Source organism: Leptosomus discolor, chromosome 1, assembly GCF_034619465.1.
Source record: "Leptosomus discolor isolate bLepDis1 chromosome 1, bLepDis1.hap2, whole genome shotgun sequence".
In the NCBI taxonomy this organism is placed as follows: Eukaryota; Metazoa; Chordata; class Aves; order Leptosomiformes; family Leptosomidae; genus Leptosomus; species Leptosomus discolor.
In genome coordinates, this window is record NC_141391.1 from 28300867 (window position 1) to 28323770 (window position 22904).

The 22904-nt window shown below is 38.2% G+C and overlaps 1 protein-coding gene across 1 annotated transcript in view; it reads left to right on the plus strand.

The window, feature by feature from the left end:
- Positions 1-22904, plus strand: part of FREM2 (FRAS1 related extracellular matrix 2) — a 142872-nt gene that overhangs the window by 59518 nt on the left and 60450 nt on the right. Inside the window, exon 3 of the mRNA XM_086481908.1 lies at positions 21136-21282. Within this exon, the coding sequence (XP_086338034.1) occupies positions 21136-21282 (147 nt within the window). The remainder of the gene's footprint in view (positions 1-21135; positions 21283-22904) is intronic.

Sequence of the window (22904 nt, forward strand, 5' to 3'; positions counted from 1 at the left end):
AGTGTCCAAAGTTAGGAGAAACAAATCCCAATAAATGTTTTTCAAAAAACATCTGTCTAATGTAGCATGAGTGTAATTCAATGCAGTAATGTCACTAACTCATGAAAGTCTTCCTACGTAGAGAGTTCTGGAGAGAAAGTGGAGGAAAGATTCCAGCTGCTGCTGGCAAGAACAGTAAAGGAACTGCGGTTGCTGGAACCTACAGCCTAGATCAGTTGTAAAAAGGCAAGGATCTGGGCTATGGTTATGACTATAAGCTACATATATTCACCCAGCAAAGCCCTCTGCAGTGAGGCATAAGTGTTGTCATTCCAGTAAAGGGTTGCATGAGTATGTAAGTTCAGTGGAAAGACTAGATAAAGGGATGCCATAGGCATCAAAAAGAGTTTCTGCTTGGGATAACCATCACATTTTTTGCCAGAATGTTTCTTTCCACAATCTATTTACTTATTGGGGTGTTTCTAGTGAGTCAAGCTGTGTAGAACTAGCAGGGTCTTGATAGTGTCCAGCCCAAAGGTGTGATGTTCTCCAGGTGAAAGTCTGAGTAATGGAAATGACAGCTCAGTGTGTTATATCAACTTAAACTGCATTACTGAAGGTAGGAGAGATTGCCTGACATTACTGTGTTGGGAAACAGTATACATTTTTCAAAAAAAAGGGTGCTCAGTCTTGGTTTACTGGCAGAGTGGGAAGTTTTAATTGTGTGTTTTGGGAAACTGCATGAACAGATTTCTCTTATGTGTGCTGTGGGAGTCTGCTGCAGTGCTGGGTAAGGTTCATGGGGAGTCACTTTTGGAATTGTTCACTATAGAGGCTGTAGTGGGAGGCAGGTAGAATGGAATCGTTAATACATAAAACATGACTCTGGAGATCTGCAGTGTATTTCGCTTGGCTTCATACAGTGAAATATTATTATTATCCATACTATTATTACCCATATTATTATTATTATTATTATTATTATTATTATTATCCATGTTATTGATTTATTTCGGACAGCCAAAAAGAATTAATCCACAGCCTGTTACATAGGTTCTTCCAGCTCTGAATAAAGACTTGAATTTTCTGTAAGATGAAAAATAAATCCCAATGCACAATGTGAACATTAAAAAAAAAAAAATGATAAATTTGTGTGAGTGTGGTACTGTGAGTGTATTTATTCACATTTATGTTGCTGATATGAAGTGCATCTCGCTGGTGAGTATCTGGTATAGATATCCATGCTTTTCTGTGATGGTAGAGCAGCGCAAAAAAATACAGACTAAGTCTTCACCTTAATGAATTGTCATTGCTCCATTTGCTTCAACTAAGCCACAGAATTTTGAATATAGAGTGAATGCAATGTACTCAATGAGCGTTCAGGCCCTGTGTATTCCTACATAAGTCTTCATGTGTGTGTGCACGCGTGCGTGTGTATGTGTCTATAGGGACCTACATATACATATGTAATTCTCTTGTTTAAGATATATACAGAGAGAAAGAGACTTGTCATGTAGGAACATATCTATGTTCCACATCTGTTGGAGCTCATATTAAAGAGTATTCCATTAAAGCAGTGCGTCTTGATTTTCATAGATCTAATAATACACAATGAAAGATGGCTTAAGTTAATCAGGTGAAAGGCATGTGGCTTCTTAAAAATGTAGGATACCTAGCTGTTGGGAATAAATCTAGATTCTTCACGAAACTTACATGAAGAATGTAAATCTGCATGGTCAAAAAACTTTGTGTCAAACCTTTGCACATATCAGATGTAAAATTCTTTAGCATTAATAATATTCTCCATGTTCCACACAAATTGTTTGTAATACATCAGTGGTAACATTAGTAGTCATACTGCATTGTTTGCTGATAATTGCGCTTCACTCTGCCTGTTGGGCAGATTCAAAGTATAGAAATGAATGTTGAACTTGAGTTCGCTGTTGGTGTTTGAAATATTGTGCTGAAACACTAGGAATGGAGGGAATTGTAGAAATTATATTCTCTAAACATAAATGTTTAAAATTTTTCATGTCCTGTTAATAATAATATTCTGGCACAGGTTAAAGCATATAAATATTATACTTACTACAGTCAAGAGATTTATACCTTGTTGACTATGTCTCTGAAAGAGCTCTAAGTACTGTAAGCTGTTTGCTTGACACACCATTTAGATTTCGTAGGGAGATAATGGAAGTTTCCACATACTGTTCTGTTATTGACCCGAATACCCTAAATTTCTTGACTGTTAAGTGTCAAGACTTTTTCTGTATTGACTCAAATGTAACTTTCCTAAACATTTCTAAGATCAGATTCTGCAGCAAGGGGAAGAATACTCAATCAATCCCCTGACAGTATGCCTCCCACTGCCTGCCACTCATGTTGTGTCTTTACAGTGGAGAGAGGAATTGAATGTTTGGGCATAGCCCCTAGGAGATACAAAAGGATGCAAAATACTTTTCCCATTACAAGAAATTGATCATTTTGCATGCTGAAATCAGTATATTTAACACTTAAAACCTGCTATCTGGACTTCAAATTTCACAATGAAAGATTCTCACTTCATGGGAGGAGCTGATAAAACATCTCATGGGTACTTGAAGCTATAAAACTGACTAATATTGTCTTTTAAACATTATGCTCATTGATGATGGTTTTTTCATTGATCTATGATTGCTTACTTAAATATACACTCCTGTAGTTTTTGTTTCAGAGATCTTACACTGTTTTAGGAAAACTGATAATAACACTTTAAAAAAATTTATATTAATTTTGATTTCAGGAATACTTTAGGTTTGTGTACCTACCTTATAAAAATATCTTTAGATTACATTAATGATGTAGCATTCAAAACAATGTTGAAGCGTGTTCTCTTTTATCTAACCATCGTATCAGACTTAGTTCTCTTTCCATCATGCTACATTATGATTCTTTCTTTAAAACTTTTTTACAAAATTTCCACAAGATACTTGGTTACTGCTGACTGTATAGGTGATTATAAGGGTTCACTTGTGTGCCAACCATAGACAAAAATTCTTATTCAAAATATTAAATATTAGATTGCAGAGAGCATTCCAGAATTTGCAGGAATAATTCACAGTAAGTTTTGCCCTATTTGTATTAATATGAGTTTTGTGGGGGTTTATTTTGCAAACAGTGGCTTTGCTAGAATGCTAAGTGAAGGGGTATATTTTATCACCAGATTTGTTTTGGTGTAAGCAGAAATTTAGATTTGGCAAAAGTGTATTAGTTACTCCTCCTTTTTTTCTTTTGATACAAAAACTGACATAAGAAACTACAATTTCAATTCCTGTTCAAACTTACTCTCTTTTTTCAAATGGTTTTCTTTTCACCCCTAACACTCCTTTTTTGTCTCACATTTTATTGTGATTTACTGCTCTGAAAAAATGATCTTCTGGCATACTGTTGAAAGCTGCTGAAGAAGTTGCATTTTAAATCAACTCCAAATCAATTCTATCAGATCAACACTAAGACAGAATTATGGAGGAAAGTAAAATTTAGAGTCGATCTGAAAGACAGTGAAATTTATGAGTTATAAAAAGCTTCTAAAGAGAGTATTAAAACTGTAAATATGGTGCAGTATGGGCACAAAAGAGATGAATGATCATAACAGTTCCATGCAGAGTAGTAGTTTTATTTTGAAAAGTGGCAGGTAGAACCACCAGTGAGATGAAATTATTTTCAGTGTAACATCAAACTATTCCAATCTTTGGGAAACACAGAGCAGAGAAAACATGTATTTGAGGATTTGGTTAGATCTGAAATGAACAGTGATTTTCCCTTGCTAAAATGAAGTCAACCTTCCTGCTTGCCAGATAATGAATATTAAATATCTACGTAGTTAAAACACACAAACAAAAAAACCTATTTCAGAACTCATGAAAAATGCTTAAGTATTATTAATGAAATTCCTTAATTATTTTGTCACTGATCCCTGATTTCACTGTAGCTTATTTTTTTGCCATCTCTTTTAGCCTAAACATCTGCATAGATGGCAGAATCACTCAAGTTACAAGGACTTCTCTGCTGATATATTCCAGTCTACCTGCTCAGGGACTTGCCCAAGCCAATTCTGACTTCATGTATTATGTCTGTACGATACTCTTCTCTAGATATTCTAGGCTTTTTCTCAAAGAAGGCTTTTACAGTCAATATGTTATTTCTCAGACAATGGAAAGCTGATGTTATAAAGCCAGCCTCCTCAGCACTACAGGATTTAAGAAGAGACCACATGTTTACTTTGAAGTTGTAGTATAGCCGTAAGTGGATATGCTCATACTTTAAATGTTATTCTGAAATATTTCCATCATTATATATATATCTGTCTGTGAGTAATGCTTATGTATAGTGAAAATCAATACGTTGATATGCACAACTTCCATGCATTTCCACATAACATTTCTTTTATTCAGAACTTGTTGCATACTTGGTAGGGGGGCAAAGAATTAACCTAAAAGATTATAACTTTTCCATACGGTACACTGTCCAAATCTCATTCTCCAGCAATTTTTGGGTGGCTCTGCTGCAAGATCTCTTAGGAAAAAAACGTTTAACCGTAGTCTGAATGGAACTCAAGGCCCACTTCCATTCCACAAAGTTTGCCACCCCATTCTCCAATGCATTTAAGTAACTGCTGTTCTGCTTATCAAAATGTAATTCAGAGAAAGCAGTGCCCTATGAGGACACTGGTGTGAAAACTATGAAATTTGTCTGACACATATTGCTGGCACCCTTCTTGTCTCTAGTTGTTGAATAACGTTAAAGGAAACCTTCAAAATAAAGGTTGAAAGACTTGGCCTGTATTATATCTCTGCGTAAGCAGTTACTGTATTTACCACAAGAAGGGCATGTGATGACAGACCAGAAAGAAAATGGTTTCTATGGCCACACATGGGTGGGAAAGAGAGAGACAAGTGTATCCAACAACCCATAAAGTGCACTGTGGAAAAACACTGAGAGAACTCAAGATAAAATCTTCCCTCCTCATTTATTCCCCACTAGCCAAAAATAAACCTTTTCCATCTACAGAGCAATACAGTCTCTTACTGAGCTACCCAAGGCAAAGCTTAACAAACCAGCTCAGGAATCAGCAGTCAGCAGGGCTGGGCAGGCTAAGCGGAGCATCAGACTGCTAAAGCTTTGATTCTGGCACGGCTGGGTCTTGTGATCTTGTGGCATTGCTCTTTGTGTCATGGAGATGTACCAGCTCAACTGGAGCTCGTTTGCGTTTCTCTGACAGGATGCACTGTGTCTTGCCCCCGTGTTCATGTGCCAAGGCACATTAAGGTATCTTAATGATTGAAGATTAAAATACCTGTCAATAAAAGAACAAAGAGACTACAGCATAGGCCTCTTTAGTGTAAGCATAGAGCATAGAATAGAGCATATGTGTCTGCACTGAACAAGTGGGTTTTGAGACAGTACACTCTCAAGTTGCATTTCGCTGTTCCTTCCCATGTTCTTTAACATAAGGACTTCTATCAAACTTATCCTGAAAGTTGCTTATTAACTATCGTTATGTTACACTGTATTAGGCTCACTATCCTTCCAAGAAGCTACTCAGTGAGTATGTGAAGAGGTGAAGAACAGAGCTATTTTTCATATTTCAGCAGCTAAGGAATCTGTAACATATGTGAATTTAATAACATAAAATCAAAATCATGTCCAAAGGATTAGAAATATGGTTGGACTAAGACTTCTCAAGGAGAATGTGTTCTCTTGGAAGGTTTAAGTCAAAGTGCTTAAAAAAGACTTATTGTGAGACCTCCTCTGGACTGCAGTGCTCAGTTTTAATCAACAGTTTTTGATGGGCTCTTCCATAGGAGGTGGAGAGAAGGACAAGAAGCCTCTGCTTTGTAGGTGGAGATTAATGAGTTTTTAATGTGGAATAGCAGTAAGGCTTTCTGTCACAATAAGAGACAGGAGGCAGCAATCTGGAGCATCCCTTTCAGTTAGATTTCCTACAGAAATGAACAGTGTAAGAGAGATCCCAGTTTGTTCCTGGTGTGAAACTTGCCAGAGAAGACTGGGCGAGTTTGGACTAGAGAATCTTAAAAGCAAAGTGAGAGACAGTAAGATTACTCTACTATTGTATTTCCTCTTTTCTGATGTGAAAGATACTTAAAGAATAACTGGGATAATTAAAAGCTAAATGATTATACAAGAATAGGTGGACTATTCCTGTCAATAACCTGAACTGGTAAGCACTTTTAGCTGATATAACTGCACTTGCTAGCTTGGGACAGAATTACAGTTTAAAAATAAAGGCCAGGTTTTATGTATTGAGATTTAATACCATTTTTGTCTGTTGGACTTTATAAAAAAATATTAGTAATATTCCCTCTTTGACAAAGGAGGAGACTTAGGCCTGGATAGACAAGGGTTTTTCTTAAATAGGTAGGTACATAGTAGGTACTTCTTTGGAAACCTTAAGGCTAGAGTCCACCCTTCCAAATGGCAAGACAGGACTGACAAGTAGACCAAGGTTAAAGCAGGAAAGTTTCTCTAGCACAGAGAAGCCTATAGCAGGTAGGAAGTCGAGGATCTGATTTACAAGGGCGTGGGCATTTGTATGACTACAGTTACCTGTGCAAATGTTAGAATGACTGAAACTTTATTATGTATCACACGTAACTTTTCAGATCTGTCTCTAAACAGATAAGGAATCACTGCCATATTTTTCTTTAATATGTGTCTATTGATGCAGCGTAGAATGTTTTGCACAGGACAATCAGCAGTGGATTGCTTTCAGGCTGACCAACTGGTCACTCAGCTTTCATAGGTGGGCTCAAATGTACATCTTACCAGAGGTGTCAGTGGCCCAGCAATCAGTGACATAGTTACCCATGTGAAGATTAATACTTCTACCACCCCATCTTCTGATGTTAAATCAATTGACATCCACACCTGTTCAGCCCTATAGAACAGAGAAAGAAATCCGGTGTAATTTGTGCATCTAACTCTTATGCACCTCACGTTAATCAATCTGCTAAGTAAGCCTTTAATTTTCTTTTATAATTAAGGCAGGAAGGGAAAAAAGTATCCTTGAAAGGTAGCCAGAGGAGAGCTCATCTTCCTAAACAATGAGGCTTTCACAGGTAGCTTGATGGCAATTGTTAGCTAGAAGGATTTCAGTAGTCGTCTATATTCATCTGGCAGGAGGGCTGCCGGGGCTGATTCAATTTGGGACGTCACCAAGTTTCTCACTGAGCAACTGGTGAGCTTTGTCATCTTGTCGCCTCTGCCCTCTACTTCCACCTCTGCTGTATCCACTGTTCTTCACGGCCTTACAGTCCCTGGGGCTTTACTGGCATGCTTGGAATGGGCCTCCTGACCCTGGGGGCCTCTGTCCAGCATGTTGCTGCATCCTACAAGGAGCAGGGATCCTAAAAGTTAGCAAGGACCCTGTCAGATTTAGTGGGGAAAGAAAATAAATATTTTGAACAGCCATGAAATCAGTTAAAAGTAAGTTTAACACCCCCAGCCAAAAGGAGAAGGTAGGCGATGACAGCTTGGCATGGTATCATCAACATCGTTTAGATTGCCGCAGGATGAGGCGAGAGGAGTTTTCCCAGTGACTTCTGAAGCACCCCAAGCTGCACTGCATCCCTGGGAACTGCTCTGGTTTGTGTGTCAGCGATGTTATCAGCTGCAGCGGGCGACACGCAGGAGGCTGAGCTCGTGTCCCGACAGGCGAGTGCTATCAGCTCGCTTTCAAGAAAGGGGTGGGAAACAACTTTCTTTAAAACTGAGAAACATTTGTGCTAGCTGGCATGCTGAAACTGCTGTGGTCGCACCTCCACACATTTCTGTATGAACTCTAAGGCAAAAAATGTAAACGTGAGACCACAGATGCCCAGACCTTCACCTGCCTGTGTGCGATAGCCAGCACATTTGGTGGGAGCTGGACTTGAATTGACAAAAATGTTGCCTCCCTGGCCCTTGGGAAAAAGCTGAAGGATTTTAATTTCTGAATATATGTGGGAGAACGGTCATGGAAATCTTGATCAGGGATTTTTCAAAAGCCTGGCTGATGCAAAATAAACTTCAACTTGGCATATCAAAAAAGACACCTTGGTATTTGAAGGTCAACATGTAATTCTTTAAAAGAATCTTGCCAAACCTATTATAAATAAAGGGGGTTTTATGTAAATATGCCTCTTCACTTATCAGGACATTGCAGTATTCTGCTAGTATATTAAGACAGGGAATAATATCTAAAACAGTAATTTCTTTTCAAGTTGCGTAGAATGTGAACCGTTTGTAACTAAATGAGTTGTTAAAACCTGTTGTGTGCTAAAAACATAAATTTATTTTTAAAGATGGATTTTTTCTACTGGTGATTTTAATTTAATTTAATGACCTAAAGCATAAGTGAAGGTTATATGCATGTGCAGAGAGAAGGAAGGAGAGAGAAATAATGTGTGGAAGCAAAGTACTATCAAGTTGTCATAATTTCATGGCCACTTCTGTCCTCTGTCCCTCTGCTTTATGTCTGTTGAGCTTCTGTATTGGGAAACTCAGAGTGGTCATATTATTCTGGAATTTCAATTCTGCTCTCCTTTTCAGAAGTACTTTCCTGTACTTAATTTTGATATTTAAATGGATTTCTCACATCTTTACTTGAATTTTTAAGGAATTTTTGGCTTCTTTCAATTTATCGTTTTCATCTTGCAATATACATTGTAACTGCAGCATAGGAATTTCAGATAAAATAAGAATATAGAAATATAATATAATTGCTGCCTTAGGAATATAGAGTTCTATTCCATAGGATAGGCCTCAAGTAACACTAAAAAACTTGTCATGATATAAAAAATAAAGCATTAGTGCAGAAATATGACTTTCCTTAGCAGAACTGATATCTTTGAATACCTCTTCCAAAGGCTTGTCTTAAGGCAAAGTGATTTAAAAAGGAACCCTTTTTTGTCCTTGTCTGTATCGAAAATTTTGTATGTTTTCAGTTTTTACTCTGCCCTTCCTGAGCAGGAGTAAATCACCTGCAAAAGGTTGTAGGTTTGGCATAGCTTAGCAAGGATCAAAGGCACCACAAAGGAGTTTCTCTGGTCAAATAATATTAAAAGTTAAGTATTTGAGATTACCTGGTACAATTACTCTGAAGTGAATTAAAAGTAAATGTTAAATGAACCTGCCTGACATTTGTTCTCCTCCAGTCAGTCGGGCATTTTATTTGTTGCATTGCCAGAACAGAAAAGGAACTAAAATTCAAGTCTGTGGAAGTAAATTCTTAATAAAGAAAAACAGTTCAATCACTTTGGCATGCAGTTAAGAGAAAAGTTTTCCTATCGGTGCTCAGTGAGTTACAGCAAGTCCAGTTGATAAAACAGAAATGTTGTTCCATTTTGTTTAGAGTAGGTTTTGCAAATAAAAACAACCTGTTTAATCCCTCTTGCATAAATTTTCCTCTTAAGGTTGTAAAATTTGAGATTTACGAGTCGTCTGAAACGGAGGGGGATTCTCTGCAAAGCTCCATAACTTCTTCAAGGGAAATTCGCCAGTTTGACACAAATACCCATTTCAAATTCATTATGAAAAATTAGAGGCCTCAGGGTCAGGTGCCACTCATGTGCCCCCAGTTTAAAGCATAAGAATGATATTGCAAGCATTGAAATATTAGGTACATACGAAGGAGTTTGCAGTAGCAGGTTCTAAATTAAAATGTTATATAAAGAAAGGGAAATTGGTATATTATTTTTCCAGAATAAAGGAATTTCTTAAAATAGTACAACATTAGGTGAGATAATGTTTTGATTGTAAGTATATTTTTCCTGACTCCCATTCTATTAGACTGTCTTTTGTTTGTGAGGTCGCAGTACGCTTTTCTGTTATTACTCATTACTTTCAAGACTGAGGCTGAGGATGCCCTGTGACCCACAAATTTAACACTTTGTCTGATTAGGTTTTAAATGACAGTAGTTTTCCTACAGGCTAATAGATGTGTAGCACTGCTTTAAAGGTATAAACCAGAAGAAAGTCCCATATGGGACAGTAACTAAGCTAGTGGAGCTAAACCCATTATTCTGTGAGACAGGGAATTGAACCTTGCTTCAGTTCAACTGGAGCCTGTTTTTTGGGTGAAGTTGTCTGGCGCCACAAAACAAATTAGTAAGTAGAGACCTGAAGACTATTAAGTTTATTTTAAGAATGTGTTGCCAGAGATCTAATAAATTTACTTACTGCTGCAGGCCATGCATGCATGAAGCCTTACTAATCCAGGTGGTGTTTTTTTTTCCTTCAGAGGGAGGTGCAGGGTGTGGATCCTTAGGAAAAAAGGTATTCTGCTTTAGGTAATAGGGGCATTGTTTAATGATAGACATGACAGCTTGAGTGGTATGTTTGGGTTTTCTCTATTACTACTCACAAGGAAGTTTAAATTGCTTTTCTGATGCAAAGTTAGTTTGTGACTACACAAGTGCTAATTAGTTTAATGACAACACAGAAATAAATTTACAATAACAGAGTCAATATTCTAAACCAAACAGATACTGTGTTGTTATTTTTAAATATTCCAAAGATTACTTTTAGAGTGTTTAAATTTATGAGTTTACCATATTACAGTTCAGGACTAGTTGTATCTTTGAGTTTTCTCAGGACTCTCCTTTGTGCACACGTGAAAATCACGTCATCGGACTTTAGTTAGCTGTCCAGACAGGTGGGTTGAGCCCTCTCCCGTTTCATTCAGTGGAGTGGGCCAAGTCTTTCCAGAGGGTAGTCCAGCTGTTCATATCAGATGTACCTAAAGATGCAGTTCTTTCCATTCATTGTGCCAGGACAGCTAGCTTAAATTAAATATATGTCTTTTACATGATAAAATTAGATTATATGAATCCTACTGTTAAGTGTCAGGTCGCTTGCCTTCACCTTTTGTGGAACAGGAGCCAGTTGCTTATGTTCCCATGCACTGGGACCTGAACAAAAATATACTGTGTTTTCCCAGTAGTAGTTATTCACTGGAACTATTGAAATTGGCTGCTCTGAATTTTTTTCTGCTGAGAAGCAGTGGTCATTATTTATCCAATGTGCAATAACATAAAGCATCATTTCAAAATAAGGACTTGTCTCTACAATAAGAACAAAGACTTCTGAGAACAAAGTGTGGCTAGTAGAGCAGTCTACAGATAACCCTACCTCCTGCTGCCTTCCCTTTTCTGGGTCTAGTGGGACATTATGTTCAGCAGCCGTCAACTGTCCCCTCTCAAACACTTCCTCTCCCATCCGCCCCCTTGGCTTTGGTGTTGTCCTGCTTCTTTTGAATCTATTTACATGAGTTAGTTCTCTAGAAGGGCGAGTAATGTCCCAAACATTTTACTCTTTTCCTTGTCCTTTACTGCTTTCAAGGAAAGGCTATCAGCAGTGTTTGCTACCTGCTGATTAGTTTAAAATAATCCCTGACAAGTGCCTAGCAAATAAGGCAATACTAACCAAGAGGCAGGTGGCACACTTTTTATTTTTTAACCTATTTTTCCCCTATTCATCACCTTAGAAACAGTGACATGGCAAAATAAAGTCTTTCTTCTGCTTCATTATCTGTCATCTTGTAAATTCAGTATAACACCAACTTTTGCATATGTCTGCTGCACAGGAGTTTCTTAGAGGTCTGCTTTCCAAACACCAGCCTGTTGCTGACCGCTTGACCTCAAATACTGGCCAAAATCAAGTGCATTCAGCATAGCTTCAGGTTATTATTTGTAGTGTGTCCTGATCCTTTACCATACTCACTTTCATCATTTTTAGATGTCTTTTTTTTTCTTTTTTTTTTTTTTTTTTCTTTTTCTCTCTCAGTAGTGCATGCAGGCTGAGAGAGTAGAGTCCGAGTTCTGTTCTGAGCAGTGATGAACTCCTCACTCCTGCAGACATTCAGTGAGACAAAGTATTTCTGGAAAGAAAACATTGTCAGTTCTGATTTGTGAAAACAGGCCTGTATTAGTTAGATAATATACTTTCTATGGAAATGATACTTGTGGCACTTCAGTTTCCAAAGAAATCTTTCCGTGTGAACTGTATGATGATCCTATGTATCAATGGGACTTAGATCAGATCTTTTGGTCGTTGTCATCACAGTAACCTGTTTGGCTGCACTGTGAATGTTGCAATATTTTAAAGTACTGTAATATGTTATTGTTGGTATGTACATAGAACAAGTATTACATATCCATTATTTTGTGGATATATTAATATAGAAATGTGTATGATTAATATAAATTATATACATGGTTTTGTGTCTAAGAACTGTCGTTATTTTACTTTTAGCCTACCCTTAATTTCATTTAAACTCCTTGCTCTCTTAGAGGAAAATTTAGGATGCATCTGACATATTTTAAGTGTCTACTTTAAATGACATAAATCAAATTCTAGAGTGTTGTTGTCAGGAGAAAGTTTTAGCTATGGGATTCTGTGAATCTTATTCTATTTATGTTTTCCACCAAAAAATACTGAACAGTTGCTGAGTCTTTGAGCAGAGTAATAAGACATTTTCTTATCCTGTGAAAATGTTTTGAGATTTTTTTATTTTGAATCAGGACAAAAAGTTGAAATTCTCATAAAGTTTTGCAGAATAATTGAGCATAGAGTTTTCAAATTGAAAAAAAATGAAATGTGCGGTTTAGTATTTTTAGTTTTTACATTAGAGATTAGTTTAAATTTGTTACAGTATTAATATAAGAAGTTATATGTACCTAAAAGACTTAATGCAGATCATGGAAAAAGATAAAAATGCAACATTTGTTCTCTACCAATTTTTTCAGGAAAAAGATTAATCAAAGCCAGTCTTTTTATTAACAACTTTGATTTTGATAGATTGGTATTTTGAGGGAGAAGATGAAAAATACGAGCATTTTTTGCCCAGTTGTACTTTGTTCAGTCCTGCTAAGAACTTTTTGGGTAGTTCAATATCTTTCTCTTCTGTTACAGACAATGATTCGGCAACATATATGTGTATGTGCTTATGCATTTCAATTAGTAGCAGTTCTGTAGTACCCTGAATCCATGAAATTATTTACATATTCACCATTGGAACTGTAGAAGTGGGAAGCATTCAGCTTCTGCAGAGCTAGTCCCTTGCTTACAGCACAGAATGCCAAACCAGCAAGTGGATCTTCTGGATTCCCTTGAAATCAGTTATGAAGCTAGTCACTTAGTGTCTATAAAGGTTTGCAAACACACACAGTGCTCCAGCATCTTTTTGGATGATTCATACTGGGTTTCTCTTTTTCTGTTCCGGTCTTTCCTTTGAAAGCTCGCAGCTTCTTGGTGGAGCCAATAGAGTGAATGTATCCTTGCCCTTGGTGAACTAATTTGTACTGAGCTGATTTAAACTGAAATCAATTTAAAGCTATGAAATGCAGTGGCTGAAGAGCCAGTGCATGTTTGCTTTCACACCTTCTGTAAATGAAATTCTGGTTAATCTCTTAGTCAGAATCTGGTTAATCTCCTGCAGAAGAACTAGGCATACATAGACTTGAATTTGGAATTCCTTAAATTAACCCAGCGTGAATCTCCAGACTGTACTTGGAGACATCCTTAGTTATGCTTAGTTGAATTTTACTAGGATCAAAATTTAATATGCACTAGCTAGCCTTTCCATTCATGTCTTTTCTCTCACTTCCCTTTCTCTTTTTGTAACAAAGCAACTACACAGTATTCTTCAGATATTTTTTCTGCTACGTGACTTCAAGCATTTGCTTGGTCTGAACCCTGGCAAATGCAGCCATTCCAACGTGTTTCTTGGGGGTAGACATAAAACAGAAGCAAAAAAGAGTTACAGAAACTACCGAAAGACGGAAACTGTCTGCAGTTCATTGGATACCAGCAATTACACTCCAGGCAAGCCAAGTCCGTAGTGCTGGGAAGTGTGTGTTTTCTCATGAAAAGTCAGAGAAAGCATTGTTTTAGTCCCTAATCACTAGGGGCTAGTTTAGGGGGCTGGTTTTGGTTGTTCTGCAAATATATTGAGTTACAGTGGCAGATAGAGTGCAGAAGGGTGCAGAGTTCAGCAAGTTGTTTTAGTCATTGGAGTCTGTTATAGTACATTTGAAAAAGACTTATAAAAATGAAGCATTTTAATGGGTTTCTAATTGAATAAAAGTATTAGGTTAGCTTATGCATTGTTGAAGTAAATTAAAAACATTCTAATGGCATATTTTATGTGCTGGGATTACTTACGCAATTCACTTCTGCAAACAGTTTTTCTATATGAAATTAAGGCAATTTTACAGGATATGCCTTTTCTGGTGATCATAGCAGAGGGCAATAGCGTATGATCATAGAATCATAGAACAGTTTTGATTGGAAGGGGCTTTTAAAGGTTGTCTAGGTCAATGAGCTGCTCCCCCAATGCATTGAATAAAAAACATCTGTTATCTATTTTATAGGTGGGGTTTTTTAATGATTGAGCAGACAAAAGTCTTACTTGAGAACTTTGCCTTTTAACCAGGAGCTAGAATGTACTGGCGCTATGACACAGTATGGCAAATTGAAGTTGTTGAAACTATGTGCCTTGAGCTGAACATAAAATATATTTTCTATATTTGTTCTGACTAGCAGGGTCACCTAAGATTGTATGTTCCTCCCCTAGAGGAGGAGGGTTTCCTTTTTCCAGATGCTTCATGTACTTGCTGCAGTGAGGAGATCCATAGCAAGGAGAAGGACGAATAGTACTGACAGCATGTCCTGCACATGAGTCGGGGCAATCCCAAGCACAAATATGGGCTGGGCAATGAGTGGATTTAGAGCAGCCCTGCAGAGAAGGGCTTGAGTGGATGGGTGGATGAAAAACTGAGTATGAGCCAGCAATGGGAGTTCACAGCCCAGAAAGCCAATCGCATCCTGGGCTGCATCAAAAGAAGCGTGGCCAGCAGGTCGAGGGAGGTGATTCTTCCCCCTCTCCTCTACTCTCATGAGACCCCACCTGCAGTGCTGTGTCCAGCTCTGGGGCCCGCAGCACAAGAAAGACATGGACCTGTTGGAGCGGGTCCAGAGGAGGGCCGCGAAGATGATCAGGGGGCTGGAGCATCTCCCCTATGAGGACAGGCTGAGAGAGTTGGGGCTGTTCAGTCTGGAGAAGAGAAAGCTCCAGGGAGACCTTATAGCAGCCTTTCCAGTACTTCAAGGGGTCCTACAAGGAAAGGTGGGCAGGGACTCTTGATCAGGGAGTGTAGTGATAGGATAAGGAGTAACAGTTTCAAACTGAAAGAGGGAAGATTTAGATTAGATATTAGGAAGAAGTTTTTTACTGTGTGAGTGGTGAGACACTGGCACAGGTTGCCCAGAGAAGCTGTGGCTGCCCCCTCCCTGGCAGTCTCCAAGGCCAGGTTGGATGGGGCTTTCGGCAACCTGGTCTGGTGGAAGGTGTCCCTGCCTGTGGCAGGAGGGCTGGAACTGGATGATCTTTAAAGTCCCTTCCAACCCAAACCGTTCTATGATGACTTCAGTAACTCAGTCTGAATGAGGCACCTAGTAGGGTCAAATATTTTGAACCAATGAGTTTCCAGATGATCGGACCTTTCTAGGTATTTTTGGTTTGATGACCTATGCAAAAATATCACTGTTTTCTGACAGGTGACCAATTTACTGACAGGACTCCTATAAATACTGATTCTAGGTGATATCCATCTTTGGCTTGTCATTTTCAGAGGATATTGTCTTCAGCAGCCTCAATCAGTCACGAAGTCACAGTCCTGAAGTCACTTTGTGACCCATCTTACACTAGAACCTTAGCTTTAGCTCCTTACAAAGTTTTTGACTGTGTCTCATGACTCTTACCATCTCATTTCTCATGAAAAATTTCTCATGTCTTGCTATACCACGTTCTGTCTAGCATCTTCTGATTTAGCACTGCTGCACTCTGATCTCTGGCAAAATTCAAGAAACAGGTTTTCATACATCACTGTAGCAACATCTTGCCCACCATGTCCTGTTGATATGTAAGCAAAGTTACTTTGGATTTACCTCATTGTAACATGGCCCTCCTTCCCTTTGTTTAGTTTTAAAAGCACTCTAGTAATGGCTTCTCTCTCCAAACTTCTGATGGATTTGTATTACAAGCACTTGTCTGGGAGAGGAACAAAAGCAAAACTGTCATTGAGGTACAGTACCTTAATTATTTGCCTAGCACCTAAACATTTGACTATGCTCAAGGGAAGAGCTAGTGAGCAATGTAAAATTAATTTGCCTATAGAAATATTATTGTAGGGCAGATAATTAATTTTGTAGGGAACCAAATGAAGATGGCATGTGCAATTTTATTTCTGATATTTTATAATTTCTGAAAGTTATACTCTTAATATTCTTTACAGACCTTATGTTTGCGTGGTGCTTGGCTCTACTATGTTGTAGAAAAGGCCCGGTTTCATCTAGTTCACGCATGGTGGAATTCATTTTAACCAGCATTAAATGACTATAATAAAAATGTCTGCGATGTAACTGGTCACGACAGGCATCTTTAACAGCTGCTCAGGAAAAAACCATGTATTTCTGCATCTTTTGAGGCACAGATAGTCTCATTCAAAAAGATACCTAAAATAAGTCATAGACTTACAAAATGCCTCCTTCACGCTTTTAAACATAAAGACAGTTAAGGATTTTTAGCCCAAAAATAAACACCTGAAACTAGATAAGATGTTCCATATGTTTCCTGCTCTGTTGTGTCAGAGGTCTGTAATCACAGAATCACAGAATGGTAGGAGTTGAAAGGGACCTCTGGAGATCATCTAGTCCAACACCCGTGCTAAAGCAGGGTCACCTAGAGCAGATTACACAGGAACGCATCTAGGCAGGTTTTGAATATCTCCAGGGAAGGAGACTCCACAGTCGCTCTGAGCAGCCTGTTCCAGTGCTCTGTCACCCTTTAATGTAAAGAAGTTTTTCCTCATGTTGAGGCGGAACTTCCTGTGCTCCAGTTTGTGCCTATTGCCCCTTGTCCTGTCACTGGGCACTACTGAAAAGAGCCTGGCCCCATCCTCTTGTCACCTGCCCTTTATATATTCATAAGCATTGATAAGGTCCCCTCTCAGTCTTCTCCAGGCTAAAGAGCCCCAGGTCTCTCAGCTTTTCCTCATAGGAGAGATGCTTCAGTCCCCTCATCATTGTAGAAGCCCTCCTCTGGACTCTCTCCAGTAGTTCCCTGTCCGTCTTGAACTGGGGAGCCCAGAAACGGACACAGTACCCCAGATGTGGTCCCACCAGGGCAGAGCAGATGGGGAGAAGAACCTCCCTTGACCTGCTGGCCACACTCTTCTTGATGCACCCCAGGATACTACTGGCCTTCTTGGCCACAAGGGCACATTGCTGGCTCATGGTTAACTTTCTGTCCACCAGAACTCCCAGGTCCTTCTCTGCAGCGCTGCTCTCTAGCAGGTCGACCCCCAGCCTGTAATAAAAAGAATAATGACAACAACAACATTGGGTTTATTCTTTGGGAATGTAAGACTGTGAAATGGCTTGTATAATTTAGCAAACATTTCTTCTGAACAGAAAAAGCACAAAGTGAAGAAAGCAAGATCTAAGATATCTATATTCTTTTTCTTAAAATTTTAAACATGGTGGATTTAGTACTGACATTCTAAAAGGTGAATGATATATATTTCAGGGGCAGAAGTAGGCCTGTAGAAATGGAGGCTTGCTGGAAGCCCCCTAGGAATAATAGTGGTTTGTTTGGGATATTTTTTACTCTAAGAAAAAATAGAAGGAAACTGCTGAAAGCAAGAAATAGGTGGAATTGGGACAATATTGAACCTTTCATATTGCCTTTCTTGTGCTTTTTGCTTCCTAAATTTCATCCTCTCATTAGGTTTCTAGCTTAGTATACTTCAACATTTTCCATAGCATCAGTGACAGGAATGAACTGGTTTGGAGTTGGCTACTGAAATTTCTCCATATGACTATTCCTTTTTAACAGCTGGGATTTTTTCTCTTATACAGTAATATGTTCAGTAATTATGTGTAAATGTAGATTACATTTAAAGTTGAGCTATTTAAGACACTAGAGATGAAATGCAAGTAAGCTGTAGATTGTGTGCCTGGGTCCACAACATGTTTAAACCATTAGTTCTTTGGACGGTAGAACAAGTGAAGCCGGATTTCCTATTGCTTTCTATCCCCTGGTTGGAATCTCTTATGTCTAAAAAAGACAGAAACTCTATTAGAAGCTTTTTCATCATCTGGGGAGTTTCCAGTGTTTGACATTCTCATTTCTAGTAAGCTCATGCAGCAGTATTTTTTCTCAGTAGAGATACTAACAGGTTCTCTCTTCTCTAATTGGCAGTAAATTTTCATTCTTTTTTCTATCTTAGAAACTTTTATCCCTCTGTCAGATTATGTTTAAACTGGGCAATGTGTTCAAGTGTGGCACACAAATGGCTTTTCTCACTAGATTAAAGAATGTATTCAATTGCATTTGTACCAAGAAACTAATGGGAAGATGTAATATATGGCTAACCTGATGTGAGTGCTGGTATAGCTAACAATGTAGTTACTGGTTTTCTTGGGGTGTTCATTACAGTTTTTGCTATGTGTGTTTGTAGCCTTCCCCTTTGTCAGTAGCAACAGAAATCAAAAGAGCAGGAAGAAGCAGGGTAAGGAGTGCAGCCTGGCACTCCAGTAACCATTTCCCTCTGTTTGTTTACACAGTATCATTGCCTTTATGTGAGATGACACGAGTATGGTTGTTTTTTTCTAGTAGACAGGTCAATAAAGAAATATAGAGGCTTATCTTTGAATCAGAGTGGAAACATATGGAAGGGCTGCCTAATTTTTCAGGGAATAGAATGGAGGAAACTGGAAGGGGAAAGCCAACCTCCATTTGGCTCTTCCTCCAGTAGTTAAGCCATGAGTGAACCAAAATACTTAGATACGTTTCTCTGCTGTTCAAATTACTTGATTCACTGGCTTATGTACCGAAGTGTTAATTTCTAAAGGGAATTCATTTCACATTTCAGACAGTCTTACCTGAGCAAACCTTGTTCTGTAGCAGCACCTTGTGGGAAGCACATCAGACTACAGGCTCTCACACAAACTAGTGTTCCCAGGCGACTGGTGCTGAGTGACCATCAGCCTTCAGTGAGCTGAACAGGTTGTTTTATTCTTGCTATGGAAATTAGAGGATTCTCCTGAGTAATAGCAGAGACATCCAATAGGATGATATACAGAACTTGATTTGTCATGCCATTTTATCTGTAGGCATCCAGAATGCCTACACTGACAAGAAATGCCTTTTTACTGTGGAAAATCAGTGAACAGATGGAGGTAAACTGTACATGAGAAAGTAAAGCCATGCTATATTTTATCAGAAATTTGTTAGGCTAATTTGAGATATTCTCGCTGTTGTATAAATACTTGGGTTATAGTCAGGGAAAGGAGTGCTAAGCTCTTTCGGCTGTTACCTTTCCAACTGAAAAAAAAAAAGTAGCATTTTTAGCTGGACCTTAGAGTGCCATCTATTTGCATTTGTTGTTTCTGGATTGCTTCTTTAGACTAAGAAAAAAATCCATGAAGTCTGCCTTTTCAATAAAATTTCCCGTTGTTTTACAGTTGTACAAATCCCGTTAATTGTAGACACACCAGTTTCATTTCTGCTGCGAGCAAGAGATTAGGCTGAGACATGCTTATATTTTAGGCTGGTGCTAAGTGTTTTGCAGCTGGAGTTAAATGACTTCCATATCATCCCCTCCAAAACTTGGAGGGATGCTTCTTGTATTCCTGCATTGCTTTGGCTTCAAAAAATGGAGCCTGCTTCTATTGATAAATATGTGAGCATTTTTGTTTGAGGAGGACTGTGGAGGTGGTTCTGATTATTGCAAGAGGAAATAAAATTTTCAGCTTAAGGACATTAACAGCTGCCAGCCAGAGATGCTGGCTTGGTCCGTGTTAACTGTTCGGTTTCGCTAGCTGAGTGTACTGCTTCCTCTCTGTGCTTTCAGTTCCCAGTGTTTGCACAGAAACCATCTGGATTCAGTGAGGCTACGGGGAAGCTCTTATGCTACTACTACAGTAGAGAGCTTGGAAAGGATCCCTGGAGCCTGCTGTCTTTGCCAGGAGTGTGTTGCCACAGTTGTGCCTATGTAAAAAGAACTGTGAGAACATCTTTTGGTTTATTGAAAATTGACTCTCAAAACACAGAACCACAGAACCATAGGGGTTGGAAGTGACCTCTGGAGATCGTCTAGTCCAACCCCCTGCTAAAGCAGGTTCACCTAGAGCATGTTGCACAGGACTGCATCCAGGCGGGTTTTGAATATCTCCAGGGAAATATTGATATCTCAGCAGCTTACTCAGCTGGGGGTATTCATCATATTGTGAAGATATGTCATTGTAAATTAGTTTAAGATAATTCCAATAAGCATTTGTATCTCTAAATATTCTTAAGAGACACAGGCAATCATACTTAACCCAATAGTTACAAGCTTGTAAGCTTAGGAGGGCATCAGCATAGCTATAGACTGTGGCGTGTGTCAGGGATGCTTATTCTTGTTGAAACCATTTCCTAGGAAGATGTGAAAGCTGTTCTAAAATCATACAATGCTGGTACATAAATTCTAAACCAGTAAGAGCAGAAATTGTTAGATTTAGTGAAGAAAATATCAAAATATTGAGTTTTAGAAGCAGGCTGTATGGATAAATGTAGTCTAAAATATGGTAGGTATCGTCTCCAGTCTTTCCGGATACTAAGGGTCTTCCAGTGCTTCTGGCAGTCCGATCATATCGAGAAAGTTCTGCGTGATGTCCTACGTTGTGTGTTATTTGGAAATACTGATATGGTTCTGCAGAAACGTGGATCATCCACAGTTTTTATAATTTCTAAAAGTGGCATCCCAAATATATTTCGATTAATTCTTGTTCTTTTTCCTTTGAAAAAGAAGAAAATTAACATACTCTGGAATTAATGTTATTAGTTTGTATGTATCGAAGATAACATTTTTTCCTATATGTACCAAATGTATCATGGTTGAGTTCTTTACTTGTTATTTCTTAGTTTTAAATCTTTTAACACCTTTGGATTGTAATATCCAGCTGAGATACACAGCTTTCCCAGCATCCAGGTTACATTAACCTCAAAAGCCAAAGTGGTATTTAACAAAAAAGAAAAATGAATAAATATATCTTTATCATTTTGTTTTGCAGGAGGCAATAAGCTGAAGAATCAACATTTTCGCCTAAACTGGGCATGGATTTCCTTAGAAAAGAACTATTATTTAGTAAATGAAGACTCCAAATATCTTGACGTAGTTCTTAAACGGAGAGGTTATCTGGGAGAAACCTCTTTTATAAGTAAGTTCAATTTAAACCCTATCAATTGCTTCTATAAATCACTGGCCAGCTAGTTGATAAAATGTTTCAATACAGCTATATCCTTTTACTAGTGTTTCATAATAAGCAAGCTAGATTCAAAGCAATATGTTTATTTATTAAAGCAAGTATCTTTTGTTATGCTAAGTATACGATTTCTTTAGTTATATTATGAAATTTTCACCTTTTTTTGTTTTTCCTCTGCAATTAATTTTTGACTTAACAACCGAAGACCCAGTCCTTCTTTCTTTGATTTGATTGATACCTCGGTTGCATTTGTTTCACAGAATACAGTTCCTGTCCGGATTTTATTTTTCCTGTAATGAGAAAATAGAGTTGTAGCACTTGGAAAGACAACAACAAACATAGATCATTTTCCAGGAAGGCTATTTTGAGCTGGTCTGATTAGCAGCTACGAGCATTATGCTCATTTTCTTCAGTCAGTGTTAGCAGTCAGCTCAGCCTGACTCAGGAGGTGTTGAAGGCTGTTTGCAGTGTCTGGGGAGTGAAAAAATTAAAGAAGATTGTGTTATCACATTCCACAACCTCACACCTGTCTCTAGCTTCTGGATCTGTTCCCATCCTCTTCCTGGTGATATATTTGGACTACAGAGCGTTATCATTGTACATTTTGATGTTGAACCCTATAGTGAGCTTACACTGCTTAGTAAAGGCACTCTATTTAAAGCTGGTTTTGCCGAGATATGTAAGCATTTACCTGGCGCGGAGCACAAGCTCATGCTTAGAAATCAGTGTTCTATTTAATTCTCTTTCTGAATAATAATCTGAGTTTCAGGTATCGAGATGTAGTTAGGACACCTATTTTGGCATGAGATTTAAGGGATATAGTCAGTAACTAACTGGATCTAACTTGAAAGGTTCTGTTTTGAATAGTGAACTAACTTTGATAATATATTTCTTTTAATTAAAGTAAAATAATAAAAGAGATTAATGAAATACAAAGTTAAATATGTGTTAAATTAATTACTGGTACTGATTAGCAGATACTGATTTGACTTCTGATCCTTCAAATAGAGTGTTTATGTAATTTTCTACCTATGGATTCAAGTTCAGTTTTTGAATTGAGCTGACTCAAAGTACAGCAAAAGACATTTGAATAGCTTGCCTCTGACTACCTTAATCTTGCAAAATAGAATTACAGAGTTGGAAATAACATAGAAGATACTGGTTAAGATGCTTCCTGGCCTTTCTGGTCCATGTGTAGTGCCAAAGGGGCTGAAGGTTATGACTCAGGAGGAGGCACAAGCAGGAAGCAAGAAAGGCAAGGTTTGTAGGAAAGGCTGATATGTTTTAATACATTAAACAATACATTTGAAAGAAACAGGTAGACAAAGGAAAAGTTTTAAGTTTTTTTCTGAAAATCTGAGGAAGACCTTTAAGATTTGAGTAGAACTGTGGGTTCAAACAGAGGCAAAATGCACAAGCTGGAGATAGTTCTGATAATTCTGATCAGATAGTTCTGATGATAGCCTCTAATTTCCATGAGGCCCTGCCAGACAGCCTTAAACTGTGAGGGAAACACCAATGAAAAGCCATTTTAGAGCAGCCCAGGTCTGAGGCTGTAAGGTCTGTGCTGTCTTGGT